Raw genomic sequence first — 16,627 nt, 5'->3', positions numbered from 1 at the left:
GCCAATCAGATGCCTTAAGAATGATCCAGGAGCATAACTGCATTTCGTATACCGGTTTTGCCTCAACTCCCGGGCCTCTCTCAGCTGACTTCCAGATTCAATTCAAAGTGCTGCTTTTGCCTTTCAAATGGTGCGGACCCAGGATCTTTCAAAGACTGCCTTCTACCATATGAAACTACATCATCAGAAGCCCTGCTCCATATTCCCAAGGCATCTGAAGAGCACTGGAAGGCCTTGTGAGGCAAGGCCTTCTTGATGGGAGTACCCACAGACTGGGGAACTCAGCCTGAACAAGAAGGTCTCGGTTGGCCTCCTCAGTGCTGAAGCTCAGACACGTTGAACGTTTTTCAGAGGGCATTTAGGGTCACTGATAATTAGTTACTGTCCTCCAGCAGCCTTCCCCAACCAGGTGCCCTCCAGATGTTTTGAACTACAACTCCCAGTATCCCCTGCCCTTCACAATTCTGTTTTACTGCTTCCAGCTCTGGACTGATGTTTGTACTGCTGTTGAAGTATATTTTATCTGCTTCTATATTACTGCTCGTCTGCCTTTGGGATCCTGATGGATGGAAAGATGGGATATAAATATTTTAAAAATTGAATTAAATTAACAAGGAAGGAATAATCTCCTGTTTAATTAAATGGATGAAAAATGCAGAATGGGGAACAGTTTAAAAAACAAACACCATGCTTTCCTAATGTAGGAAAAAATACCACTTGCCCTATTCCTGAAAAGACTTCTTTATGCTTCCATTTAAAAATAATTATGAAGAAAATAAATGAATATATATACTTTGAATGTGATTATGAAATTTCTCATTTGTTATTTTTCAAAAACACCTTTGAAAGCTGCTTTTAAGGGCACCTTCAGACATCATAGAATCATAGAATCATAGAATAGTAGGGTTGGAAGGGGCCTACAAGGCCATCGAGTCCAACCCCCTGCTCAATGCAGGAATCCAAGTCAGAGCATCCCTGACAAATGGCTGTCCAGCCTCGTCTTGAAGGCCTCCAGTGTGGGAGAGCCCACCACCTCCCCAGGTAATTGGTTCCATTGCCGTATTGCTCTGACACTCAGGAAGTTTTTCCTGATGTTCAGTCGGAATCTGGCTTCCTGTAACTTGAGCCCATTATTCCGTGTCCTGCACTCTGGGATGATCAAGAAGAGATCCTGGCCTTCTTCTCTGTGACAACCTTTCAAGTACTTGAAGAGCGCTATCATATCTCCCCTCAGTCTTCTCTTCTCAAGGCTAAACATGCCCAGTTCTTTCAGTCTCTCTTCATAGGGCTTTGTTTCCAGTCCCCTGATCATCTTTGTTGCCCTCCTTTGAACCCTCTCCAGCTTGTCTGCATCCTTCTTAAAGTGTGGTGCCCAGAACTGGACACAGTACTCCAGATGAGGCCTAACCAGTGCTGAGTAGAGGGGAACTAGTACTTCCCGGGATTTGGAAGCGATGCTTCTATGAATGCAGCCCAAAATAGCATTTGCCTTTTTTGCAGCCACATCACATTGTTGGCTCATATTCAGCTTGTGATCGACGACAATTCCAAGATCCTTCTCGCTCGTAGTGTGGTTGAGCCACGTATCCCCCATCTTGTAACTGTGCATTTGGTTTCTTTTTCCTAGGTGCAGAACTTGGCATTTGTCCCTATTAAATGCCATTCTGTTGTTTTCTGCCCAGCACTCCAGTCTATCCAGATCACTTTGAATTTTGTTTCTGTCTTCCAAGGTATTAGCTATCCCGCCCAATTTTGTGTCATCTGCAAATTTGATCAGCATTCCCTGCACCTCCTCCTCCAAGTCATTAATAAAAATATTGAAGAGCACTGGGCCCAGGACTGAGCCCTGCGGTACCCCACTCGTTACCTCTCCCCAGCTTGAGAAGGTCCCATTGATAAGCACTCTTTGAGTCCGATTCTGTAGCCAACTGTGGATCCACTGGATCGTTGTTTCATCTAGCCCACTTCGAGCTAGTTTGCTCATCAGGATATCATGGGGCACTTTGTCGAAAGCTTTGCTGAAGTCGAGGTATATGATGTCTACAGCATTCCCACGGTCTACAAGGGAGGTGACTTGATCAAAAAATGAGATCAGATTTGTCTGGCAGGACTTGTTTTTGACAAATCCATGTTGGCTTCGAGTAATCACTGCATTGTTGTCAAGGTGCTTCCAGATGGATTGCTTTATGATCTGCTCCAGAATTTTCCCAGGGATTGATGTCAGACTGACTGGTCTGTAGTTCCCAGGTTCCTCCTTTTTACCCTTTTTGAAGATAGGGACAACGTTAGCCCTCCTCCAGTCATCTGGCACTTCCCCGGTCCTCCATGATTTCTCAAAGAGAATAGACAGCGGTTCTGAGAGCTCTTCTGCCAGTTCCTTTATGACTCTAGGATGCAGTTCATCTGGCCCTGGAGATTTGAACTCATTCAAAGTAATGAGGTGTTCCTTGACCATATGCCTGTCGATCTCAAGCTGCAATCCTGCCCCTTCAGCCTGTACTTCGCCTTTGCCAGGGGGGTCATAGACCCTCTTTTGGGAGAAGACTGAGCCAAAGTAGGAATTGAGCACCTCTGCCTTTTCTTTGTCATCTGTTATCATTTTGCCATCCTTATTTAATAGCTGAACAACCATTTCTTTCCTCTGCCTTTTACTATGCACGTGGCTGAAGAAAGCCTTTTTGTTGTTTTTAGCATCCCTCGCTAACCTCACCTCGTTCTCCGCTTTAGCCTTCCTGACGCCATCCCTGCAATTCTGTGCTACCTGCCTGTACTCTTCCTTTGTTACTTGGCCTTCTTTCCACTTCCTATATGTGTCCTTTTTTGTTTTCAGGTCATCCCTAAGCTTTTTGTGAAGCCACATTGGCTTCTTCTGTTGTCTTCCACCTTTTCTTCTTGTTGGAATTGTTTGTGATTGTGCCTTGAGAATTTCCTTTTTTAAAAGTTCCCACCCATCTTGGACTCCTTTTCTCGCTAGCATTGTTTGCCATGGGACCTTACTGATCATTGTTCTGAGTTTATTAAAATCAGCTTTCCTAAAATTCAGGGTACGCGTTTGAGTACACTCGGCTTTTGCTTCCCTTAGAACCAAGAACTCAAGTACAACATGGTCGCTTTCCCCCAGAGTTCCTGTAACTGCTACTTTATCCACTAAGTCATCTCTGTTGGTTAGGATCAAGTCAAGGATAGCCGATCCTCTAGTTCCTTCCTCTACTTTCTGTAGGAGGAAGTTATCCGCCACACAAGTCAGGAATTTCCTGGAGGGGCCATGTAACTTTACACATCAATTGATGCACCTTGTTTATAATACACCACTGTATGAAATGTAGATGTGCAATGCCATTTTCATAGTTCAATATAGACACAGACATTGAAATCTTTATAAGGAATCCTGCTCATGCAGTCGAAGGACTGCCATCAACTGAGAACAGAAATATGTTTAAAACAAAGACAGATACGTGCCAGCCTTACTATTAGGTAGGGTGGACAGGTGTCCTACTATACAGAGGATAGTCCGATATTTGGTGTCCTCTATTTGACTGGCTGGCCAGCCAACATCTGGTTTAAAGATAAAGAACCATCAGAAGGGATGGAAGGAACCATGAAGTTGTCTGTGAACCGTTAGCACCTGGGCAGCGGACTAAGCAGGCACACAAGTCACCTAATCAGTCTCCCCCAGTATGGTGGGATGCATTGTATTTCTATTTAAAATAGTTATCATTTCTAAAGTTACACCTATACGTATGTAAATATTATGCGAATTAGTGTCCTCTTTGTTGGTGCTGCACCCCCTCTTGTTTTGTCACCTACCATTAGGCGACTCAAAATGGCTGCCTAAAACAGCACTTTGTATACAGCAGCTTGATCCTACCGCAGATAGGAGACTTCTGCTTTGCAGCACCACATACACTGAGGAGTTTCTGCTGGTCAAGAACAGTGTGGAGCAAAGAGAGGCCAGAGGGCCTGGTGCTCTAGGAAGGTAAGGACGGCCTCTCAATCATGTGAGCCCTGAGCTAAGTTCTGATGCGATATAGCCCACCCACAGGTTTACCAGCTCAGGGAGAACTAGGCCTGACAGACATACCGATCAGGGATGCAGAACCTCTTTCAGCCCAAGAGCCTGTTTCCATTTCAGACAAGCTCTCAGGGGTGGTATTCCAGTGGTGGGTGGGCCCAAAGATAAAGGGGAGGGGATACCAAAAATACCAGCAAATTTCAGCTTAAAGCTCTTACTGCCAGTATCTAAGCCTTAGGAGAGGCATCTCAATCTTTTAGAATGGGGAAAACACTGCACGAAAGCTGGGAAACCACTTAAACATTGATGTTTCGGGGAAAAGGGCATGGCTTTCTGGAGCACCCCAGAAGGCTGGATTGGGGCCACTGGAGGGCCCAATTCAGCCCTTGGGCCAGAGGTTCTGCACCCCTGGTATAGTGTCTTAACAAGGGCAGCAGGCTCATGTCATCTGAGAGACAGGAAGTGGGCACAAAAGTTGTTTCAACAGGGCAAGACAAGACAAGACATGCACTTGGAGGGAGCGGGTTGCCAGGTTTAGGTGGTTTAGATCAAGAATAAGGCACATGTGTTAATATCCCAGAATGAACAAAAGGTCTAAGATCAGATATATTACCTGTTTTTCCAGCTCCACTCTCTCCAGTTATAAGTATACACTGGTCTTTATCCTGGTCTCTCAGAGATCGATATGCTTCATCTGACAGGGCAAAACTATGGAATAAAATATGATAAACTGAGACATCAGGAAACCACCATGCTTGATATATACATCACACCCTTCAGCCACTTCAGCCAACTGTAAAATACTTCTATCTAGGTCATATCCATCAGTATTCAGAAAGCAGGAAAAGAGTTCCTGTTCACGTCTAAAACCCACATTTCTCCCCAGTAGGCTGATAACGTTGATCAAATGAGAAAGGATAACTCTGGATGTTACAAATCAGTGCCACCAACTGCCTACATAGTTTTCCTCTGCAATCTGCAGGCAATACCTAACATCTGAAGGAGAACTTGCAAAGGTTATTTTCTGTCTACAGCACGTGTAACTCGTTTTTGCAATGCAGAATTTGGCCAACCTAGCACATCTCTTTTAAAGATGTTTATAAAAGTAAGGTAGGACAATAGTCTCAAAAGCTGAATGACAAATTTTAACATGTAAAACCATAGCCAACTTGGGACCAGGTTACCTTAGGGATTGCCTCACCCCTCATGCCCCTACCCTGTCTTTGCAATCCTCAGAAGGCACATTTTTTATGGTTCTACATGGGCTTGAGGTCCGTCTTATGAGTGCCAGCAAAAGAGCATTTCGTGTTGCAAGCAACCACCCTCTGGAACACTTTTCCAATTGACATCGGGCAGGCTTCTACAGTCTTAACTTTTAGATGTCTCCTTAAGATTCACCTCTTTAGGCAGGCTTTCCCCGAGGCACGACCCAGCCTGTTACAATTATAGTTTTATTGTTGCTCAGAAGAATGATTATTGTTATATTTTATTGTTATATTTCAGTGTTGTTATTGTGTTCACCACTTTGATCATTTTGTTGTGAAATAAATAACTTCCACTGGAGTAGAAGCTGCCTGTGCTAGGTGCCAGAATGGCATGATGTCATAAATATGCGCTTGTCTTTATCCTGGTCTCATCCAACAGGCAAAACTGTGGATTAAAATATGAGACACGCAACAGGTCAATGCCATCATGCCAACAGATCACATCTACGATGTAAAACAGCACTGACTACATGTTTTGGCACTGGGAGATTCCATGTCAATCACCTCCAAGAAAGGGACAGCAATGATAAGGAAACACATGACTAGTTGGAAGAGTAACATGGTGGCCAACACTATGCTACAGCTGCAGTTGGACCAAGCCATCACAAGAGAGGAGAGGCCATTTCCAGAGGTATCCACATGATTGTTATAACACACGCTTTGACTCTAGAACCCAAGAGGTGTCAAGCAGTATATATAATCTTTTAAGAAGAAAGCTGGATAGTATTGGCTGGTGTGTTTCATTGCTGTTGTGGAATTATTTTGGGTCTGTCATTGTCCAGCATTTTGTTGAGACATGTAGAGACCAATGCCTTGGGCACGGGTGGGAGGGGCAGGATTTAAAGAGTACTGTAACATGAAAACGCTCCAACATGCAGGCAGTGTTCTCACTGTTCTATGAAAAAGATATTTCTACAAATAAAATTATTCGATAGCATAAGCTTTATGCAAATTTGTCTTGTTTATTGTTTATTATAATAAAAATCTGGGAAAACTAAATAAAAAAGTATATGAAAATTTGTTAATTTTAAACTCTCAAACATAAATACAAGGGAATGAAGTACATTGCTTGTAAAAATGTAAATGTCATTTCCCAGTTTTCAAACCCGCTGCTTTAAAAAAATTTGGAAGCCACATTCAAAACGAGTGCAACAGTTTGGAAGAAGAATGTAAGAAATTACATCTTTCTTCCACTGTCAGCAACCTTTTATGTTGCACTGAACAACCAGCAACTAAAAACCACTCGCCTGACTGACTCAACCCAATGAGTTGGTGCTTCCGAATGGCATCATTTATTTGGGAAAACTCCTTGGATACAACTAAGGCTAATTTTTCCCACCAATAGCCATTTTTAGACTGACCACAAGCAATATCTAGTTCATGCCCATGAGCCTTTGCACCAAATCTGCTGATTCAACACTTATGGAGGCCATTGTAGTTTCAAACTTGACTCAAGCAGGGTCAATCTGACCAAGACTGGCAGTCTCTGATGTAGGATTTCTGATTAATCCTTTACATGGCTTTAATCATTTTTCTGTATGATATCCTGCTGCACAGTGTTAGCTACCCTTGTAGACTCCATTAACATAAATAAGGATATTTAATCAGTTCCGCACTTTAAGGCAGGCACAGGCAACTTATGGGCTTCCAGATGTTTTGGCCTAGAACTCCCCTCACCCCTCACCACTGGCTATGTTGGCTAGGGCTAATGGGAGCTGTAGGCCAACACATCTGGAGGGCCATAAGTTGCCCACCCCTGCTTTAAGGCACATGTAAATCAAGGTTTTATCCAGAGGACATCACTGTGGCTCTGGCTGAAGAAAACAACTATCAGTTCAAACTTCCTTTTCCCTTTCAATTTATCCAAACGTTCTGTGCTCCTCTTGACTCTTTGGTCATTTGTTGACCCTGTTTAAGTTTACATGATATACCAGTTTCTGCTGACACCGCTACCAGATTATAAGAAGGACTTCCATCTGTTCTGTGCAGACAAACTGTAGTAATCTAACTTACTGCTGACATACCCATGAATGGCACACTGTTTTAACATTTGAATCAGTTGTTTAAAGTCATGCCAACAAATGTTAAAACAATTCATTGGCGGAGCAGGTAAACTGAATTACATTCGAGCTTCTAGTGGCATACTGACTGCAGTGCACACTTATTTGCTATGGCATGATTTTTGTGCTACCTCACACAGCAAGTGTCTTATCATTTTGTAAATTTTACTGTTTGTTGTCCAGTAGTTGCCGTTACAGGGTTTTTGGGGAGGAAAATCTCTTCACCCCAGTGAAATACATGGGGCTTGGCAGTAGCCTAAGTAATTTTTGCACTTTTGCACTCACCACCAATAGCAAGCCCACAAGAACCCTAGATAACTCTTCGCCGTTTTGTTCTTGGGGGAAACCCTCCCCTAAACCAAGGCCTTAAAGGAATTCCTTCCAGTAAAAGTTCAGTTCATGTTACTCTTGCAGCTCATACTAACCTCCACACTGAATGAGAGTTGATTTTCCATAGTCAGCTGCCTTCATCCCACTACCATGACCACCTTCCTTCCCTAGTTTTCCTTTCCCCATCCAGTTGATTTTATTACTTTGTACTTGGAAAGGTGGGGCTCAAGGGGACCTAATAAGGCATCACCAGCCTTTGGTCACCCATCATCACCTTCCTGTGCCCTTAACCGACTGTATTTTGAGGGCCAGGATACTTAGTGATCCATAATATTTAAGGAATGGTCTCTGTAACTTTCATGTTCCAGTCCACAAAATGAACTCCTAGATCACCGCAGACACCAAAGGAAGCATACTCCATATTCTCTTTGTCTTGAAATAGATAATATTTATGTTTCAACCCCCTCTCTCTTTTCAACCAATCTTTTCTCTCTCCAATCATTCCTTATTTCTCTCCACTAACTCCAAGGTTTACCCTTGTTCTGCAGGTCTAGTTATCTGCAATTCAGGTCCCTATCACCATCCCAATTAGATCCCTCATGTATCTATCCACCCCCTGTGCACTCCTATCTCTTTATCCGAGGCAACCTCTTCTCCTCCCTCCCCTGTCTACGTTCCACACATGTAATTCTATCATAATACTTCTCTTCACCCCCAGTCCTTCCATAGAATTGACTAAATAGTGGTCAGCCATATTTGAAAGTTGCTTATGTGTATGCTACTTCTATTTTTCTAATAAAGTATATATCATTCTGTTCTCTGGCTCTGGTCTCATTGCTCATTTCTCACTTTAGAGAGTCCCGTACTAGGTCTATTGCTTTTCCCCACTGGAGCATCATGATTCCTGCAGCTGTGTAATGTGACTCTGTGCTACAGACCCTATTGACAAGTGTTCTTCCTATACACATGAACTGAACATTACACATCTCAGTGAAGACATACAGTAACGAAGTCCAGAGTGTGACTTGCCACATGTGTAGGGCTTGATGATATTGGGACAGCCCCATGTTCTCATGGCATCCATGAAGTCCTGAACCATATCAGTACACAGTCCCCTTCATATTGTTAACGTCTATAGCTATAAACCTCAACTACATGCCAGTCTTCTGAGCAACCATATAATTACCGAACCAAATAAATCTTTTGCGTTCTTCTCATTTAAGAGATTCAAACATGTGTTTCAAATTACTTTGCCAGGATGTCAGCAAGCCTATTCACTGCCCTTAAAAAAATGAAATAAGGGCTTGTTGTAAAGTCTATCATGAAAAGGCAGCCATATTAGTCTCATACCACATCAAAAACAAAACTTCCCCCCACTAAATTTTCTTCCAGATGACATTGGGGTACCCATTTAAGCTACTCCATGTTGAACAGCCACATTTTCTTTGCAAAATTACATTTTAGAAGAGTAAAGATTCGAACAGCTTTTTCAGTTCCTATTCACTACCAGGGGTGTAGTAGTGCGGGGGGGGGGGGTCTCACAGGGACGAAGACCCGGGACTTTTTTAAGAGTCAGGTCTCAGCCGGGTCCCTACCACTCCCAGCCTACTGCTGTGGGCCAGGCTCTTCCAGCTGTCTCCTCCCCTTCCCTGGCACCAAGTGAGGGTGAAGCTTCCACAGAGTGTCATATTTTGAAAACCTAACATGTTTGTGTTTGAGTGAGTGAGTGAGTGAGTGAGTGAAAAAGATTTTAACACCCCTGCATTTTTTCTCAGACATCCAATTGAAATAAAAAGGTGTCCTTTTTAAAGGTGTAAAGGTGTCCCCAACCAGTTGTGTCTGACTCTAGGGTGCGGTGCTCATCCCCGTTTCTAAGCCGAAGAGCCAGCGCCGTCCGAAGACGCTTCCGTGGTCATGTGGCCGGCATGACTGAACACCGAGGTGCACGGAACGCTGTTACCTTTCCCGCCGAGGCGGTACCTATTTATCTACTTGCAATTTCTTGCTTTCAAACTGCTAGGTCGGCAGGAGCTGGGACTGAAGACGGGAGCTCACTCCGTCACGCGGCACTCGGGTCTCGAACTGCTGACCTGCCGACCTTCCGGTCTGCAGATCAGCGCCTTAACCACTAAGCCACCGCGGCCTTACTCTCAGCTGCACTGTTTTTGGATCCCAGGTGAGGGTTTTATATCTTACAAGGTTGTATAAACTTAGAAGGGGGCATGGCTGTGACTGTCATGAAGGGACCCTGCACTTCTGAATTTGCCATTATGCTGCCGTTCACCACCTCCTCTGCACCACTGTTTTTGAAACCTAGAAGCACTCGGGTAAACTTAATAGGGATTCTTAATTCCAAGCCAATGCTGTATAGAAGAATCAATCATTATAACGGAGGGTTTAGCAGCATAAAAAGCATTAGCAAGTTACCCCAAGCACACACCATGCCTCACAATCTTCTTGTCTAAATTCTAGAATCCACCCTCTAACTTCTTAGGGATTTTCAACTGCTGTAAACAGATTTCCCATCAACCAGCTTCCATTGTCCTTCCTTTCTTTATGCTGGCCCACTTTCTCAAGCATCACACTTTCGGCAGAGAACTATCTTCTGAAGCAGACTTTTGAAAACTTTCTAATTCTGTCCTACCTTGGGGCAAATGTACTCTACAATGTAACAATACCTTCTCCCCAATCTCCACTGTCTTGATATTTTTTGCCTTACAGCACAATCCTGTGCATATCTACTCAAATGTAAGTCCCAGTGAGTTGAATGAGACTTACCCCCAGGTAAATGTGTATAGGATTGCACCCTTAGTCACTAAAAGATCAGTGTCTCACGATGCTTCAAGCTCAAACTTGGGCTTTCGTGAATCTCCAATGAAAGTGAGATCTAACAGTTATCAACAGCCATCAAGAACTCCTCGCCTCCACCCTTCTCAGCAGACTGATGTAGATGATCTCAGACCCTTTTGATGATGAGGTCATAGGCAAGTTGATGGCCTCTTAGTTTTAAAAAATCAAACCAAATCCTTTAAAATGTGCTCCAAAACAAGAAGCCTTCCCCTACTTCAACAATGGGAAGGGAAGGAATAGCAAAGTTGTAAAAAAGAAAGTTGACAAAAGAGGAAAAGACTATTAGTTGAAATATGGTGTCATGCTTGTGTTTGACAGTCGCATGCACAGAGTTAAACCTTTCCCTTTTGCACTGAATATTGTTGGATCCTTTGTTTCAACCTGATGATGCATTTCTTCTCTTTTCTAAGGAGATGTCAGTCCATAGTTAAGGTTTCTGTGTTTGACTTTGAGAAACTGGAATGGTCTTTCTAGCATTTAAATGTTTCTTAATAGCACAAGGACACTCCCTCCAAATGCAGCACTCCCCTCACTAATACCCCCACACACAACACAAAGCACGTTCCCTTCACTAAGCAAACAACAGTGCAGTCTGTCCCTGCTGCTTACCCACAGCAGGTGGCATATCCTTCTTCTACAATGCCCCCACCATCTGGAATACTCTCAGTGCCTCCAAGCCTAATTGACTCATAGCTCTTTTCAAATCCCACATTAAGGCACACTGCTTCCATTTGTCTTGCAAGTGCCAACTCTTAATGCTCCAGGGGAGTGCGGGATCCAGCCATTGTAATTTGTTTTCCCTTTTATCCTGTCCCATAATAAGACTCAGAAGTGGTGGCGCGTATTTTTCTCATTTTGCATATATGCAGCATAGAATTGCTACAGGAATTTAGTAATTTTGGACCACATTTCCAGTGGCTTCAAACATTTCCATAGCTGTTCAGCGGTTTTAAACTAAAGTCAAAGTAGAGAAAACAGAGATTTCATGCTTTTTAAAAGGTGAGGGGGAGGTAAACATATGAGAAGATAGAAAGGGAGTGGAACTCAGTACTAAGAACCCTAAGGCTTCACAAATAAAAAGACCTGCTTTTAAAATATTAAGTAAAAACAAGTTCATAAGCATATTTTTTAAAGGAAAAAAAGTTATAATGAATTTGGTTTTATTAGTTAGCATGGACTGTATCATTGCATATTACTCTAAATATAATATTTCTCTTCTTTGTGGAAAATATACAATTACAGCTGCAATCCAGGAAGTGGGGGGAGGAGGCGGAGAGATAAAAGCAAATTTGACCTATAAACCATTTTGTGTGAACTGCACGCTTCTCTCCGAACATTGAATGGTAATATTTTTTAAAGAGTGTTTCTCATGTCCCAAGGGTATCGTTTTAAACATAATCATAGTGGGGCATGTGTTATGTTACATTCCCCTCCTGTTTATCCTTACATTTTATTGCTAAGGTAAAAATCACTGTACTCAGACACATGCCTGACAGAGAGAGTGCTTTTTTAACTAGACATTTCTCTGTACAGAACTTCAGTTAACAGGTGTGTGTTGTTCAGAATTCCCCAGGGCTCTTGTCATTCGATTTACAACCTTGAACTCACATGAGTAATCTTAGATTCTTATGATCAAGATTTAAAATGGAAACTACTGAGTGAGCAGAACTGGGGGAGAGAGGAAAAAGTTCCTAAATATTGAAAAGCGAACATCATCATCCATCTAGAAAGAGAAATACAGGCCCCTAGGCTTCCTACAACATATTTCTACTTAATTACCCATAATTTACAAAACTTCACAAAATCAGTTTTCTAAAGTAGATTTTGCAACAGCTTCCACTGCTGGACTCTCAAGCACTTGGGACGGGGGACAGGGGCAGGATGAGGGCTGACTGCTTTCTCTTGTAGAAATTCTTCTTTACTTTAATCCAGGGGTGGGCAGAAGGTAAACCAGGATCTACTGGTAGATCTATGGGTGATCTGCGGTATATCAGCCAGTTTCTGACTCCCTATTGTTTAACAGTAGCAACAACTACAAGAGTTATTAAAAAAAATTAGGCTGCTGAAATTAAGATAGCTTTAGGGAAAACTAGGAATCTATTTTTGTTTGAAGGGAATGTGAGATCAGTTCTTGTAGTGAATCCAAATTCCTGGGCACCAAATTCTTCAGAAGCAGCCTGTCCTTTAATTTTAAGGGTGTGTCTACCCCCTGAGCCACTATTTTGCACTTGGCTCTGGTTGGTAGACTTTGGGTTTCTAGTACAAAAAACCCCCAACTTCCCAAATCTTGGAAGCCTTATGTCAGCACACTATTGCTTTAAGCTGTTCTTTAGACAGTCAACCTTACGGCAAGAACAAACATTACCTTAAATCCTTATCTACCCAGGTACATCCTTTTTCATATTTTCTCTAGACTAGGGACTTGGGGCCCAATCCCAATCGCCCCCTACACCCCCACACATTAGGATCCTGATCCAGATGTGAGGGACTGCACCTACTCTGGAATAGACATGACAAGAGACAGCCACTAGATATGGATGTAAAGTAATGTCTATTTTGGCCCTTAATGTACAGATGCAAAGGCTGCTACCTGAAAGTCAAGGCCAAGTTTGAAATTTGTCACTCATTCACAGAGAACAGCAATTGGTTTGTGGCAAATCAGAGCCCCCTGTGACACTGAGGTACTGCTGCATAGCCAGGATTTGTTACCGCCATGATAGATTACGAACATCTTTCCCTTTCATCTTAATGGGCTAGTTAGGGACTAAAGCAGCAATTTCTTGAGAACACAGTAATCTCAAAAATACTGGTTTTCAACCTTTTTTTGGTTGAGGAACTCCTTCAACGTAATATGTGGCAAGATCCTGCACCACACCCAAACCTTGATCCCTGCCCCCCACAAAGTAAAAAAACACAAAATTAAAAACTGGTAATAAATAAGTCTAACAATGATAGAATTCAAAAGCAATTTTGAAAACTAATTAATAATTATATTCAAGGGAAGAACCTAAAAGAGCCCTGCTGGATCCGACCAAAGGCATATGTAGACCAGCACACTATTTCCCACAGTAGCCAATCAGATACGTACAGTAGGCCCATAAGCAGAACATGAGGGCAATAGCCCTCTACTACTGTTTCCCAGCGACTGCTATTCAGAGGCATTCTGCCTCTTATCCTGGAGGTAGCAAAGAGCCATCATGACTAATAGCCATCTACGTTAGTGGCCATCACATCCTATGGTAGAGAATTCTATAGCTTAACTATGCCTGTGTGAAGAAGTACTTCCTTTTCTCTGCCCGGAATCCCCACTCATCTTTTTCTCAGCTGCCACGCACTGGGTTGACTTTTTCACTGACCTATCCACTGCAACCCCAAGATCCCTTTCTTGGTCAGTCAGAACCAGTTCAGACCCCCATCAGTGTATGTGTCATTAGGATTTTGTCACAATTAGTATCATTTTACACTTGCTTACATTGAACTATATTTGCCATTTTATTGTCCATTCACCCACATTGGAGAGATCATTTTGGAGCTCCTCTCAACCCTTCCTTTTTTAAACCAACCTGAACAATCTGATGTCATCCACAAACTTAGCCACCTCACTGCTCAACCCTAAGTCCAGATCATGTATGAACAAGTTTAAAAGCACCAGTCCTCTCAAGATAGATCCTTAAAGAACTTCACTCTTCATTGTGAGAACTGTCAATTTACTCCTAATCTCAGCATCCTTAATTTTAACCAGTTACTGATCCATAAGGACTTCTCATCTTATCCAATGACTGCTAAGTTTATTCAGGCGTCTTTGGTGCGGGACTTTATCAAAAGCTGTTTGAAAGTTCAAGTACACAACGTCTAGCACAGCCTTCCCCAACCCGGTGCTGTCCAGATGTTTTGGACTACTATTCCCATAATCCCTAACAATTGACATTGTAGGCTCTTGTTGATGGGAGCTGTACTCCAAAACATTTAGGGGGCACCAGGTTGGGGAAGGCTGGCCTAGAGGCCAATCCCTATTGGCTAGTCAAGTTAGCACAATTAATAAGTGAAAAGTTAACTAGTTCACAGTAGGGACTAGAGATAAAATTCATTCAGTTCACATATTAATGCCAATTTACCTAATTTGCACTTCCTGAACAAATGCACAAATTGAAATGCAGTTATATGTCGAAAATTGCACTTTACCAAGTGTGCCAATCAAAAAATGTGTACAAAAATGCATATATTAGGGGAAAGGGTGCACAAAAATGTAAATGTTAGTGAAATAATATATAAAAACACATTGTATGAATGTGTTCTATGAATGTGCTTCTATGAATGAAATCATAGACCTTATGTTATCGAGACCTGGATTAGATGGCTTCATACGGTATAACAAGATGCAGTGCAGCCTGTCCTTACACTCATGGCAAATGGGGGGCAAGAGTCTTCCCCAACAGCCTTTAACATGAATCTTCCTGCAGGCTGCCAGCCCTAAGGATAGTTAAGGGGTGCATGGTTGCCAGCATTAACTACAGCTACCGCTAAACAGGAATCCATCTTAACTAGGATTTGAAGCATTTAGCCACATGGCATGGAAGACCAGTGGGGCAGTCACATTAAGATTTAACCATTAAGCTATTTAAAATAATGCATTCCATCTTGCATACATTGAATAAATTGTGCCTGTCCCAACAGTAAGTTTAGAACTTTTATCCCTTCTTATAAATCAAAGGTTTCTCAGACCAAAACCTATAAACCTAGGTATGAAACAAGGCAGGCTAGTTATTTATTAAGGTGGGTGGGGGAGGCACACTCAGCTTTTCTGAGAAATGGCTGTTAGTAAGGATTTCTTGCTGGCAACCTTATTGTTACTTTAAATAATGGCTCAAGGCACTTAGGACAGCAGATGGGTGCCATTTGTATGCTGAAAACTGAACAAGGGGGGGGAAATTAAAGCCTTAAACATAAATGGCACATTTTCAATGAAAGGGACCGGCAGCTGTTCTTAATTGCAGTTGGGGACCTCAACAACTAATGGTCATATTAGTGGCTATTAAGTTTAAGAGAGGGGGACCCATCAGCACTCAAGCCAAAGACTTCAGTCCGCATCTGTCCAATTCATGCAAAGTTTCATACAGAGAGTGCTTCTGTGCACCATGCTATCTAGCTCCACAACCAGAATTAAGCATTGTTTATTCTTGGATTTTCTTGCCGCTTCTGAATTCAGGTGAGGTCATTTGTTTTTAGTTTTCTAGAAATCTTTGAATACATCTATAAACCTTTCTAACAGAAACTGTTGGGCCCAGGTTTATGTAAAACTTCTTTCCTGGAAAAAACCTTATCAGAATGATTCAAATCTCAGAACTTAACCTCCATTCCACTATTTTAGCTCTACAAAAGGCTCCTGTTCCCTGCCAAATGTAGGATCAGCTCTCATTATAACTTGAGGCAATGGAATGCTCCCAATGTCTACAAGTAGATTCAACACAATCGCCTGAGAGAAACAGCACTGATCAGACATTTGTCTGAATGTGTGCAGAGGGGGCAGCAGAATTGTACTCATTGACACTGCACTCTGTGCATGGATGTACTGTCTGAAAGAGCTCACATGTATTCACACCATGTGTGTAGGCTCTGTCCTTGTGACTGGGGGGTCCTGCCTATTCAAGGGTCCACAATCGTGCAGATAAACTATAGGCAACAGACACTCAGATATTACACTGAACGAGCACAGGAAGTAGGGCCGGGAGGTGTCCTGTTTCCATATCCAACTATCTCCAAGACCACCAAACCCATCATGAATTTCCATTGAGATAGTTGACTTCACCTTAAAAAAAACACAATTAGAGGTCTGCTTCAGTTTTTAACCACTAACCTATGAAGAGTTAGGATCTCATCTAGGTAACTAGGTCAAAAAACTTTACAAAAATTGGCTCTTTTAACATACATTGATCATACATGACTGAGCAAGGGTCGCCAATGGCAACGTGCCATCTGACCAGAAAAAGAGTTGGCCTGGCTGTGTTGCTGGTCTGGTTTTGTCTTAGGGGCCAGTAGACAAAAAAGCAAGCAACTAGATGGGAAGGGCATTACTCTCATATTTTTTTAGACCATGCACCTTTGGTGAATGT

At 42.5% G+C, this 16,627-nt stretch overlaps 1 protein-coding gene across 4 annotated transcripts in view; it reads right to left on the bottom strand.

The window, feature by feature from the left end:
• MYO1B (myosin IB) overlaps window positions 1–16,627 on the bottom strand; it is a 174,891-nt gene that overhangs the window by 88,210 nt on the left and 70,054 nt on the right. For all 4 annotated transcript variants that reach the window (XM_084816345.1, XM_084816331.1, XM_084816338.1 and 1 more), the window contains exon 4: window positions 4,626–4,720. In XM_084816345.1, the coding sequence (XP_084672471.1) occupies window positions 4,626–4,720 (95 nt within the window). The remainder of the gene's footprint in view (window positions 1–4,625; window positions 4,721–16,627) is intronic.

This window comes from Heloderma suspectum, chromosome 1, assembly GCF_057233095.1.
Source record: "Heloderma suspectum isolate Gila_16-S chromosome 1, 16-S_ref, whole genome shotgun sequence".
Lineage (NCBI taxonomy): Eukaryota > Metazoa > Chordata > Lepidosauria > Squamata > Helodermatidae > Heloderma > Heloderma suspectum.
Note: the sequence above shows the minus strand (reverse complement) of the source record. Positions and strands in the feature narration are given on the sequence as shown.